The following is a 12,608-nucleotide window of genomic DNA, read 5'->3' as shown; positions in this document are numbered from 1 at the left end:
AGCAAGTATTCCAATAATACCCTTTTTTTTTAATAAACCCAGCAAAACCTATATCGAGAATATTCAGGTCCTGCTAGTTGAAGCATCTGATTAGTGAACCATACAGATGCCTGACGAAGAACATCATTCAGAGGGCGCTGTGTATCTTGTATTTAGCAAGCAAGAAATATGCTTACAGTTGCAATTGTCTTCCAATCATTCATACCATTAGAATGACGCATGTAAAATCAGTGGGAAATTAAGAGAGAGAGCAAGCATTTAATTGAGAAAGACCCAGTAGGAAATTTGGGGATAGATTTAGCGGTTTAGTAATAGGATTCGACCAAAAAGAAACTGACTTTTTGGGAAAAGATTTGGAAAAATTTAGAAAAATGAATCAGCTGCTAAGAGGTTTTAGAGCAAAAGAGTATCATGGATGGAGATCAGAGTGGGTGAAGTGGGGGAGGAGGGTGCAGACAGCAACTGAATTCATTGCTGGGTACGTTTTGCAGATTTCCTAAATATGGGTAAAATCAACAAAAGAAAAATATATTTTAAAAGCTGGGTTCATTTAGATATTTGCTGGGTTCAAATAGCAAGACCCTTTAAAAGAGGAGACACCAGCAACCATCATTGATTCGACCCCTCTCCCTTCTCTACCTACAGTAGCTATAAGCACCCCATCTCCATCCTTTCTTTTCTTTCTTTACCGAGAACAAACCACCACCACGCCAACTTTCATATTTCCTTTTCTTCACTACACCATAAAGCTTCATCAATTCCACAAATTTCAAAGGGAAAACCCAAGCATCAAGAATTTAATAAATTTGGGTAAAAGTGGGGAGCCATAAATCAAGGCTATCTATAATTGCTCTATAGCAATTTGTGGCTTGTTCTTGTTACTCCTTACTTCTCTTCACTTTTTCCTCTTTAATTATGTATATTGATGTTAGTTTAATGATGGGTAGTGAGTAGTTCTATTATTGGAGGCTAGGGTTGTGTGCCCTAGTCCAAATCTTGTGTAAAAGATGCTTTTTTTAATGTAATGATGCAATTTTCATGTGATGGATGCTTATATCTATTTTTGTTGGGTTAAAATGCATGTCTAGGAGCCTAGTCAACTCTAGGGTGTGTATTTTGAGCATGTCTATGATGGAGTTAGAGGGTTGACCCCCTCTAATTCCTAAGCTAGAAACCTTCAATTTCGTATTCGAGAGGTTATAAACATGCCTGTTGAGTGAATGCGTGGGCGGGTCGCTTAGTAGTCTAATTCCTCCATTTGTAGGCCTCTTTATGTGAATTAGAGACCCTTGAACCGGCTCTAATTCATGTCAAGTGAGTTCCTACGACTCTTGAACCGGAGTAGGAATACCATGAAAGAGAATTTCGGTCCTTGAGCCTTGAACCGCCTTGGATATGATTACCACCAAAGTAGAAAATTTGCATCTACAATAACATTATATTAGCTTTCGACACATAAGATTTGGGTTAATGAGCCTCTCTAGCACCTGGCAGTCTCATTCATATTGTTTACACTTTTATTAATTTCTTTGCATTTTTAGTAATCGCTTTGCATTTTGTTACTTTTTGTTAAGTTCAAATCAACTCTTAAACATTGAATCCATCAACTCATTTGTATATACCCATCTTGAGGCTACAAGTTAGTGGCTTTGAATAGGCTTGTCGTGAACTAAGTCGAGCATTGCCAAGCCTTGGTGCCTGGATTGTTTATAGTTTTTATTTTATATTATATTTTTCTTGTGTGCTTTTAGTATCCTACCGCCGATTATCTTGGTTAAGTCCAACACCTAATTTCCGAGGTACAATAAACTAAAGTCCAAATATTTCCCTTACCTTACACAATTCGTACGCTTGCAAGAGTTTATGCATCAAGTCAAAATCCACCCTTGATGGGGTTCGAACACATAAGCTCCATCCACTTTCAAATAGAAAATCATTGTCTTACCATCTCACCAAACACACAAACCTAGATACTTGGACAAGTTATAAAATTCAAAGTTTAATACTTAACTTTTTATTGTTTCAAGGACAGACAGTGAACATATTACTCTAGTGACTCCATCATCTACCAAGTCTTTGAACAAAAATACGAATTCACCAAATTCTCAAGGCACAAAGAGGCATTATTGTGAAATAACTCGGAGAATCTAGGCACCTAGTTATGTGGCTTTCCATGAAGATAGTGGTGGAGTCTCAGAGTTCCTCCAAGTACTGACGCTAGTCTGATACCTGTCGCCCTTAACAACATCTGCGGAAGCAAAAGATTCAAGCTCAGCCATTTCTTCTAGTGTCAGTTTCACAGACAGAGCCTTAATGTTCTCGTTAAAATTCTCAATCTTGGTGGTTCCGGGTATAGGGCACACATCATTTCCTTGGTGATGAACCCAGGCCAGTGCTAGTTGAGATGGGATGCAACCCTTCCTTGCTGCAAGATCACTTACTCGCTCAAATATTGTTTTATTATGCTTTAGGTTTTCAGCTTGGAACCTGGGCATATACTGCAACCAACGCAGTACATATTTGAGCATCAAGAAATATAGCTTTATCAAACCAAATGATATCCAAAGCACTAATAAGCAGATTGAACATAACTCATACATAATACGAAAAATAATTTGGGCATCTTCCACATCAACTGCCGTATTTTCTTAGCACTGAAAGATATTTCAGAATTGTAATAAGCTTCTTATGATTACGATCATGGCATGGCACTCCTTTTGTTGAGTATGCATGACAGTACACTTTGACTTGTCAAATAATCAATTAGCGGGGGTGACTCCAAAACTATAGTTATGCTGTGCAGTGAGAGCTGCTGGGCTACCTGACTTATCAATAATATCTCTACTTTCTCAAAATGTCGGAGTTGAAATCGAAAGGGCAAAAAATGATTTGTCCTATATGAAATTTGCAATACCTCTTCTCAGAAACCGCAGCTCAAAACATATTATGAATATGTATGAAATTTAATCATGCAATGATCCTCTCGAGAGTGATACATTAAGGCTTGGATACTGGAATTTACAAAAGATTATTGAATAAATTCAACCAGTACGCACCAACACAGATTATCAAAGGCCAACTACAAACTTCTGATTTAAGAACTTTCAAGGAGATAGAAGGATGAGACATGGGATCAGCTACATAAGTTTATTATCTAATGCACGTGCACATGCACAACACAATTAATATTTGAGTAAAACCCACCACTAGGGTCAAAACTTTTCTCCACCGGACAAAATGATACCCAACTTTCAAAAGTGATCAAAATGATACCTAAATTTTTTAAAGTGATCAAAATGATACCTAAATTTTAAAAAACAAATCAACTTGATACCCAACTTTTAAAAGTGATCAAAATGATACCTAAAGTTTTAAAAACAAATCAATTTGATACCTCAGTTTATTTTTTTTAGGGCTAAATACTGGTTACTACTCTGTGGTTTAGGTCCAAAATCAATTCAGTCCATGGACTTCTAATTTCATCAAAAACACCCCTGTACTTTCAATTTTGATCTAATAAGTCAAATTCTTAGTTAAATCAAATAGTCAGTATTTAGCCCCCTTTTTTTTAACTACATTGTTAAATCAAATGCAAAATCAAGCACAAAAATTGAAGTGATTTGTGGTCAGAGGGCCATCAATCATCTATAACTCAATCTTCTTCTTCTATAGAATTAAAAATATATATATATATATTCCATTCAATTTCAATTCTACCATCAATCGTAGAAACAAATAAAGTTTGAATGTTTCCCAACTTCTAAAGAAACAAAGAAAAATGGGAAGAGAGAGAGAAGCAGAGATACAAGAAAAAGAGAATTAACAAAGTAAAATAAAAAATAATTGAAAAATAGTTTTTGTGTAAAATATTATTATAACGCCATAAAATACTGCACCACACGTGATCAATTTTAACAAAAAGTTACAAAAAATTAAACCGAGGTATCAAATTGAATTGTTTTTAAAACTTTAGGTATCATTTTGATCACTTTTGAAAGTTGGGTATCAAGTTGATTTGTTTTTTAAAACCTAAATATCATTTTGATCACTTTAAAAAATTTATGTATCATTTTGATCACGTTTGAAAGTTGGGTATCATTTTGTCCGGTGAAGAAAAGTTTTGACCCTATTGGTGGGTTTTACTCTTAATATTTGTGTAACCAACCTTTCGAACATCATCATTGGGAAGATTTTCGAAGAATTTTGCCCCCGATGATAAGAATCCTCTTCCCAGAGGACTGTATGCAACAATGCCAATGCCAAGTTCCCTGAGAAATTTGGGACAGTAATCTCAATGAATTGCTAGCAACGTACTCTATAATAATCAAGGTAGCTCCGTCAAGCCTTACCGACAAGTAGGGATTATTTCTTCCTCTACATCTCTTGACCACAAGGACCACTCCAGCTGCACAGCAGTTATTGGATGAACAGAATGGGCTCTTCTTATTGCTGAAGCTGATGCCTCAGACAAACCAATATACTTTATTTTACCCTCTTCAACTAGCTTCTTGAGCTCCCCCACCTTGTAAAAGACAAAATAATGGAATTTAAGAAAAGTAGAGCTTGCTCAAAATAACTGACTGACGCATCACAGTAACAAAAGATCATTAGTTAGTAGGGAAATATGCATAAGATACAAGATAATACAGAACATTATGTGATCAACAAATTTGGACATGATATTCACTGAAGAGGATGAGAGAATGTAGTGGCTTTTGAGCTTAGCAAAAGGTAGTTCACAAAATCTTTTCCATTAATTTAGATTCAAGATTATAAATTTCTGGACTGTACTATAGACCTGTAGTATCATCCCAACTAAAGGATGCAATCACTCTAATCAACATGTACTTCTATTCATAGATGTTGTGTCATAATGTAAATTTCCCTTATACATGGGCATAACATAAGTCATATACATATGGGGATGATAACACAAGCAACTAGACATATGAATAAGATAACAGAAGCAATCTAGATATATGCCCAAGATAGCACCAACATAGGAAATGGAAGCTCAAAAACAGTGCACATTTGATTTAAAATTCAGTATTGAAAATTATCTGCAGTTTAGTAGTAATCCCAACTAAAAGAGTCAATCACATTAATCACTATTCTCCTACTGACGTCATAATGCAAATTTTCCCCATATAAATAGTGCGTCAATCATACATGAGGAAGAAGGTATCAGTATCACAACCAAATAAACATATGAGAAAGGTGGTACAAGCACAAATATCAGTATCACAACCAAATAAACATATGAGAAAGGTAGTACACTAGGAAAACAGCTGAGGCTCAAAAAACAGTATCTAGTAGTGGTCAAGCCCTCAGTTCCACTAGGAAAACCACAAACTAGAGGATATTGAAGAACTAATACATCTGTGAATTAAAATGACTGCATGCAGCGAAATCAAATTGAAGAGGAAACAGAAGAAATCAAACCGTGACTTCAATGGGGACACGGGTGTCAATCCTATGCTGATAATAGAGATCAATAGAATCTACACCAAGTCGTTTCAAGCTTCCTTCACAAGAAGCTCTCACATATGCCGGCTCGCCTCGAATCTCCATTTTGTTGTCCGCAAACCTGGCACCGAATTTGGTGGCCAATTCAACCTTGTCTCTCACCCCTCCACTCAAAGCCTGCTCCATGAATTCAATGAATTGCAAACGATCTCATATAAATAGTGATCGATTACAAGAGTGAAGGACATACCTTGCCGAGGAGCATTTCGTTGGTGTGGGGACCGTACATGTCGGAGGTGTCGAGGAAGGTGACGCCGGAGTCGACGGCATGGTGGATGAGCTTGATCATGTCGGCTTCGGGCTTCGGGGGGCCATAGAAGGCTGACATGCCCATGCAGCCCAGTCCTTGAGCTGAGACCTCCAGGCCTTGTGACCCGAGCTTCATCCTCCTCACACCCGCCATGTCTATGTGTTAAATGTCTCTCTGTGAATGAGTGAGCAGAAGGAGATAGTAGCAGAGTGAGTAAAGGAAGGTGTTTGGGTGAGTTTTATATATAAGTTTGTTTGGTGAATCGGAAACAGTTGGTGGTGGTGATGGCGTCAGCAGTTAGGTCGTGGGTGAAGAAGAAGAGTAGAATGGAACGAGGGGATGGCGTAAGAGCGTACGTTAGAGATGGACCACTGACCAAAAGGAAGCCAAACTCAGCGGTCTCGGCCGCCAGTGCCGCTTTTACATAAATGGGTAGTTGCTGCTTTAACTAGGCCTCAGAGACTCTCAGACCCCTGAATCTTCAGCTCTAAAACGACATGTCAGTTTCAGACTCTCAGAGACAATAAATCAAACAAGTTCTGTGCATTGCGAATTGGCGTACCCGATCGGAACAAGGGACCAGATTATTTTTGAAGACGAAGCACAGGCCTATCCGGTCTAGGAGCGACTCCAATTAGCGAGAAAAACGCTCAGGGATGGTGATTTAAGCAGAAATTGAAGGACGAATTATATGATTGATTTGAAACGACAGTGTTAGAATTGGATTTACCACCTGCTTCAAGTCTCTGAGAAATGGAGGCGGCAAGGTCCGCAGATCGAGTACAAAGCACGTACAGCTCTACCATTTCTTCCTAATCGCTCTCGAAAAACCTAACACTGGCGACAAGTTCTTCAAAGCTCACTGGTTTAATACAATTCTGCCTCCTTCAAAATCGCAAGTTACAGTCGTCGGAAGAGGATGGGATCAGAGGCAGAGAAATTCATACACCGATCTGGAGAGAGAAGTTGAGATGAGAAGTTGTCCTAGATGAGATGAGAAACTAATTGATCTCGGTCGGAGGAGGAGAAAAGTGGAGAGGGAGCCCAGGTTTCTTCGAGCAGAGGAGCTGATCTGAGACGGAAGGAGGAGGACAAGGAGGGTCGGGTTCTGGTTGGAGCAGGAGAATGAAGACGAGGAGGGTTTTGGTCGAAGGCGGAGCACGAAGAGGAGGACAGGTAGGTTTGGTCGAATAGTGTTAGGGCAAGCCTTGGTCAATGTTAGTTCAAATATGGCTAAGTGTGGGAATGAGCTTTTCATGCCCTGCGTTTGTTTAAAATTTTTGAACTCAGCCCTGTAGTGTTTTTCTGAAAATTCAAATGAAAGTTTTGTCACCGGCTATTTTAAAAAGCGATGCCAGTTATGTTATATCATATATGCATACAAATCAGACTTTGAGGAATCGATGTTAATGATATTGTTTTACATCGCGTGTATTCCTCACCGATTTAATTGTCGTGATGTCTATGAGCATAATTTTAGTAGTGAGGGAAAGTTCCCGCCTATATGCAAATACTTTGACAATTTTGGTGCTAGGTTAGGCATTACTCATTCATACAACACAAATAAGTCATTTGGTTGTGGGATCATCAATTACCAAATATATTTTAATCAAAATTTATAGGTCTTGAGAGGGAATGAGTGCTATTTTGGGGCAAATATAGACATTTCCAAACCTTTCCCTCTTGATCGTACAACACAAAGTCAAAAATTGTTGTATGATATTTTGCACGCTACTCTCATACAACAGATATAACTATTCTGTTGTACTATGTAGTATCAATTTAAAGCTAAATTTGAGTCAAGCTAGGAGGAAAATCTGCCGCTATTTTTTTTTTTCATTCACACAATGAATTATTCTTGTAAGTGTTATGCAATGATCTTCTAGCTAAAAACTTCATAATTTTAACAGCCTTATACAACGTAAGTCTTGTAAACGTGTATGATTCACTTTCCCTCATCACACAACAATTTTTTTTTTTCGTTGTGTAAAAAGTGTTGTATGTTAAGGTTATTGGCCTAGTGTTATAAACTATTTCACATTTTTGTTTAATTTTTTTTGTTTTTTTTTTAATAAAAGAGATAATATCATCTAATTAAGGCCAAAACGGCATATAAAATATTTCACACTTTCGTTTAATTTTTTTTATCATTTTTTTTTAACAAAAGAGATAATATAATCTAATTAAGGTTAGAAACGCCATAGAAATTATGTCTCAGAGAGACAAGCAAACAAAAGACTTGATAAATAAGTCAAGTAACGAAGAATGACTTCATGAGAGTCTCAACCTCCATGGTAGAACATGCAATCATCTTGTAAGGATTTGGATGTACTATATATACATCCCTAACAATTTAAGCACTTTTAACTCAAAAGAATTTCAGAATTTTTGTTCGCCTTAGATATTTTGTAACTACTGGACACTCAGACAATTTTTTTTTTAAATTTTTTTTAACCCCATTTTTGATGAGGCTCGAACACATGAGTTTCAAATAGAAAATCATTATCTTACCATCCCACCAAACACACGAACTCGGATACTCAGGTAAGTTATAAAATTTAAATTTTAATACAGAACATTTTATTTTTTCAAAGACAAACATTAAACATATTACTCTGGTGACTTCATAAACCACCAAGTCTTTTAACAAAAATACAAATTCACCAAATTCTCAAGGCACAAAGAGACATTATTGTGACATAACTCGGAGAATCTAGGCACCTACTTATGTGGCTTTCCATGAAAACAGTGGTGGAGTTTCAGAGTTCATCCAAGTGCTGAAGCCAGACTGATATCTGTCGCCCTTAACAGCGTCTGCGGAAGCAAAAGATTCAAGCTCGGCCATTTCTTCTTGTGTCAGTTTCACAGACAGAGCCTTAATGTTCTCGTTAAAATTCTCAATCTTGGTGGTTCCGGGTATAGGGCACACATCATTTCCTTGGTGATGAACCCAGGCCAGTGCTAGTTGAGATGGGGTGCAACCCTTCCTTGCTGCAAGATCACTTGCTCGCTCAAATATTGTTTTATTATGCTCTAGGTTTTCAGCTTGGAACCTGGGCATATCCTGCAACCAACGCAGTACAGATTTGAGCATCAAGAAATATAGCTGTTTCAAACCAAATGATATCCAAAGGCACTAATATGCAGATTGAACATAACTCAAACATAATACGAAAAATAATCTGGGCTTCTTCCACATCAACCGCCGTATTTTCTTAGCACTGAAAGATATTTGAGAATTGTAGTAAGAATTATAATAAGATTCTTATGATTACGATCATAGCATGGCACTCCTTTTATTGGGTAAGCATGACAGTGCACTTTGACTTGTCAAATAATCAATTAGCGGGAGTGACGAGCTCCAAAACTATAGTTACGCTGTGCGGCGAGAGGGCAAAAATGATTTGTCCTAAATCAAATTTGCAATACCTCCTCTCAGAAACTACAGCTCAAAACATATTATGAATACTTATTAAATTTAATCACGTAGTGATCCTCTCGAGAGTGATACATTAAGGCTTGGATACTGGAATTACAACAGACTACTGAATGAAGTCAACCAGGACACACAAACACAGATTACTAAAGGTCAACTACAAACATAAGATTTACGAAATTTCAAGGAGATAGAAGGACGAGACATGAGATCAGCTCCATAAGTTTATTATCAAATGCACATGCACATCACAATTAATATTTGTGTAACCAACCTTTCGAGAATCATTATTGGAAAGATTTTCGATGATATTTGCCCCCGATGATAAGAATCCTCTTCCTAGAGGACTGTATGCAACAATGCCAATGCCAAGTTCCCTGAGAAATTTGGGACAGTAATATCAATGAATTGCTAGCAACGTACTCTATAATAATCTACGTAGCTCCGTCAAGCCTTACCGACAAGTAGGGATTATTTCTTCTTCTACATCTCTTGACCACAAGGACCACTCCAGCTGCACAGCAGTTATTGGATGAACAGCATGGGCTCTTTTTATTGTGGAAGCTGAGGCCTCAGACAGACCGATGTACTTTATTTTACCCTCTTCAATTAGCTTCTTGAGCTCCCCCACCTTGTAAAAGACAAAATAAAGGAATTTATGAAAACGAGATCTTTCTCAAAATAACTGACTGACACATCGCAGTAACAAAAGATTAATAGTCTGGTAGGGAAGATGCATAAGCTACAAGATAATACAGAACATTATGTGATTTAACAAATTTGGAAATGATATTCACTGAAAATGATGATAGAATGTAGTGGCTTTTGTGTTTAACAGATGGTAGTTCACAAAATCTTTCCATACAGATTAAAGATTATAAATTTCTGGCTGTACTGTAGACCTGTAGTACTAAAGGATGCAACTCTAATCAACATGTACTTCTCCTCATAGGTGTCGTGTCATAATGTAAATTTCGCTTATACATAGGGCATAAGTGCATAACATAAGTCATATACATATGGGGATGATAACACAAGCAACTAGACATATGGATAAGATAACAGAAGCAAACTAGTCAACTAGATATATGCCCAAAAACATAGCAAATGGAAGCTCAAAAACAGTGCACATTTGATTTAAATTCAGAATTGAAAATGATCTGCAGTTTAGTCATAATCGGCAATCACATTAATCACCAATCTCCTACCTGATGCCATAATGCTTTCATTTTCTTGGGGGTCCTTGGTTTTCAAACTAATATAATCTTAATCAATATTACTTATCACACTCCCTACACAAACCGAGTGATAACTACTTGTAACCGTAAGTGATGGGACCAAATATTGCTCAAAATGAGGATCATCAAACAATATTTGCTGAATGATAATTTTGTCATTACTGCTATAAATTATTCACTGCACAGTCAATTGTATCAATTAGTTTCCCATTGTAACAAAATTTTTCCTTCACAATGTTCGTAGAAAAAGCCTCTCTTTCATATAATCAAGACTTATATTGCCAACAAGAAGACTAATAAAACAATAGAATTAAATTTATAGAATCAAAGCCTTGGTACTAAAAGCAACTTAAAAAATTTGGCAGGCTAGAGATGATTTGTAAATCACTGATTATCAAGATAACAGAGAATGACACATCCTTACACAAACCGAGTGTAAAGATTTGAAAGACGGGACTATTTCCTCATCACTTGATGCAATGCAACTGAAGCAAGATTGTAAAGGGCCATTTACACTCATCATTGACAACCTCTTCAAACTTGATCAATTCAATACGAAGCAGCTGAGGCTAAAAAAACAGTATCTAGTAGTGGTCAAGCCCTCAGTTCCATTAGGAAAACCACAAACAAGAGGAAATTGAGTAATTAATAACATCTATGACTTAAAATGACTGCATGCAGCGATATTGAACAGAAAACAGAAGAGATCAAACCGTGACTTCAATGGGGACACGGGTGTCAATCCTATGCTGATAATAGAGATCAACAGAAGCAACACCAAGGCGTTTCAAGCTTCCTTCACAAGCAGCTCTCACATATGCCGGGTCGCCTTGAACCTCCATTTTGTTGTCCGCAAACCTGATACCGCATTTGGTGGCCAGTTCAACCTTGTCTCTCACCCCTCCACTCAAAGCCTGGTCCATCAATTCAATGAATTCCAAGCAATCTCATATAAATAGTAATCGATTACAAGAGTGAAGGACATACCTTGCCGAGGAGAATTTCGTTGGTGTGGGGACCGTAGACGTCAGAAGTGTCGAGGAAGGTGACGCCGGAGTCGACAGCATGGTGGATGAGCTTGACCATGTCGGCTTCGGGCTTCGGGGGGCCATAGAAGGCTGACATGCCCATGCAGCCCAGTCCTTGGGCTGAGACCTCCAGGCCTTGTGACCCGAGCTTCATCCTCCTCACACCCGCCATGTCTATGTGTTAAATGTCTCTCTGTGAGTGAGTGAGCAGAAGCAGGTAGTAGCAGAGTGAGTGAAGGAAGGTGCTTGGGTGAGTTATATATAAGTTTGTTCGGTGAATCGGAAACAGTTGGTGGTGGTGATGGCGTCAGCAGTGAGGTCAAAGAAGAGTAGAATGGAACGAGGGGATGGCGTAAGAACATACGTCAGAGTGACCAACAGAGATGGACCCCTGACCAAAAGGAAGCCAAACACAGCGGCCTCGGCCGCCAGTTGCCGGTAAACTAGACCGCATTTACATAAATGGGCAGTTGCCGCTTAACTAGACCGCTTTTACAGCGGTCTTCAGCTGTAAAACGACAAGTTCTGTGCATTGCGAATTGGCGTACCCGAACAGAACAAGTGATCGGATTAGTTTTGAAGACGAAGCACAGGCGTATCCGGTCTCGGAGCGACTCCGATTTGCACCACGACGTGGAGATTAGCGAGCAAAACGCTCAGGGATGGTGATTTAAGCAGAAATTGAAGGACGAATTATATGATTGATTTGAAACGACAGCGTTAGAATTGGATTTACCACCTGCTTCAAGTCTCTGAGAAATGGAGGCGGCAACCTCCGCAGATCGAGTACAAAGCACGTACTGCTCTACCACCATTTCTTCGTAATCGATCGCTCTCGAAAAAGCTAACACTGGCGACAAGTTCTTCATCTTCTTCTCAATCACCCTCGAGTATCAACTAGGCGGAAGAGCTCACTGGTTTGCTTGGCGCTTAATGACTTCAGAATTGAATTTATTTATTTATTATTAATTTTTTTAATTAGCTTATCACTGTTCTCCTCAGAATTGGCTTTATTGCACTTCAGAATTGGGATAAATAAATTTTTTTTTTTAAAAACAAAACAGACAAGTCTTTATTAAATAGAAATATTACAACCGATATATCCCTAGTCCTATGCACAAAATTTCACC

General features: G+C 38.1%; 2 protein-coding genes across 3 annotated transcripts; both read right to left on the bottom strand.

The window, feature by feature from the left end:
* Positions 1-2,037: 2,037 nt before the first annotated feature.
* Positions 2,038-7,018, bottom strand: LOC112198202 (probable aldo-keto reductase 2). The gene is made up of 5 exons (XM_024339288.2): positions 5,717-7,018; positions 5,443-5,643; positions 4,350-4,522; positions 4,166-4,268; positions 2,038-2,498 (listed from the first exon to the last, which is right to left on the bottom strand). Exons 1-5 carry the CDS (start codon positions 5,927-5,929, stop codon positions 2,160-2,162), a joined length of 1,029 nt encoding a protein of 342 aa, XP_024195056.1. The 5' UTR covers positions 5,930-7,018; the 3' UTR covers positions 2,038-2,159.
* A 1,309-nt stretch (positions 7,019-8,327) lies between these two features.
* LOC112198199 (probable aldo-keto reductase 2) lies at positions 8,328-12,316 on the bottom strand. 2 transcript variants are annotated; one of them, XM_040519052.1, is made up of 6 exons: positions 12,027-12,316; positions 11,438-11,986; positions 11,164-11,364; positions 9,671-9,843; positions 9,487-9,589; positions 8,328-8,840 (listed from the first exon to the last, which is right to left on the bottom strand). In XM_040519052.1, the coding sequence occupies exons 2-6, from the start codon at positions 11,648-11,650 to the stop codon at positions 8,502-8,504; spliced, it is 1,029 nt and encodes a 342-aa protein (XP_040374986.1). In that variant the 5' UTR covers positions 11,651-11,986; positions 12,027-12,316; the 3' UTR covers positions 8,328-8,501. The 2 variants fall into 2 exon arrangements, with proteins under 2 accessions (XP_040374986.1, XP_024195052.1); XM_024339284.2 differs by lacking the exon at positions 12,027-12,316 and having other exon boundaries at positions 11,438-11,996.
* Between the last annotated feature and the right edge of the window lie 292 nt (positions 12,317-12,608).

Source organism: Rosa chinensis, chromosome 4 (assembly GCF_002994745.2).
Source record: "Rosa chinensis cultivar Old Blush chromosome 4, RchiOBHm-V2, whole genome shotgun sequence".
NCBI lineage: Eukaryota > Viridiplantae > Streptophyta > Magnoliopsida > Rosales > Rosaceae > Rosa > Rosa chinensis.
This window is presented reverse-complemented; position numbering and strand designations above follow the sequence as displayed.

Bases quoted from the DNA above. Each gene is read 5' to 3' on its own strand.
- LOC112198202 (XM_024339288.2), bottom strand. From the start codon at position 5,929: ATGGCGGGTGTGAGGAGGATGAAGCTCGGGTCACAAGGCCTGGAGGTC. The intron at 4,269-4,349 runs GTAAGGCTTGAC...CAAATTTCTCAG, and splicing joins GAAATAATCCCTACTTGTCG to GGAACTTGGCATTGGCATTG. The intron at 2,499-4,165 runs GTTGGTTACACA...CGTTGGTTGCAG, and splicing joins CCAATGATGATGTTCGAAAG to TATATGCCCAGGTTCCAAGC.
- LOC112198199 (XM_040519052.1), bottom strand. From the start codon at position 11,650: ATGGCGGGTGTGAGGAGGATGAAGCTCGGGTCACAAGGCCTGGAGGTC. The intron at 9,844-11,163 runs GTTTGATCTCTT...GTCTTTTACAAG, and splicing joins GTGTCCCCATTGAAGTCACG to GTGGGGGAGCTCAAGAAGCT. The intron at 9,590-9,670 runs GTAAGGCTTGAC...CAAATTTCTCAG, and splicing joins GAAATAATCCCTACTTGTCG to GGAACTTGGCATTGGCATTG.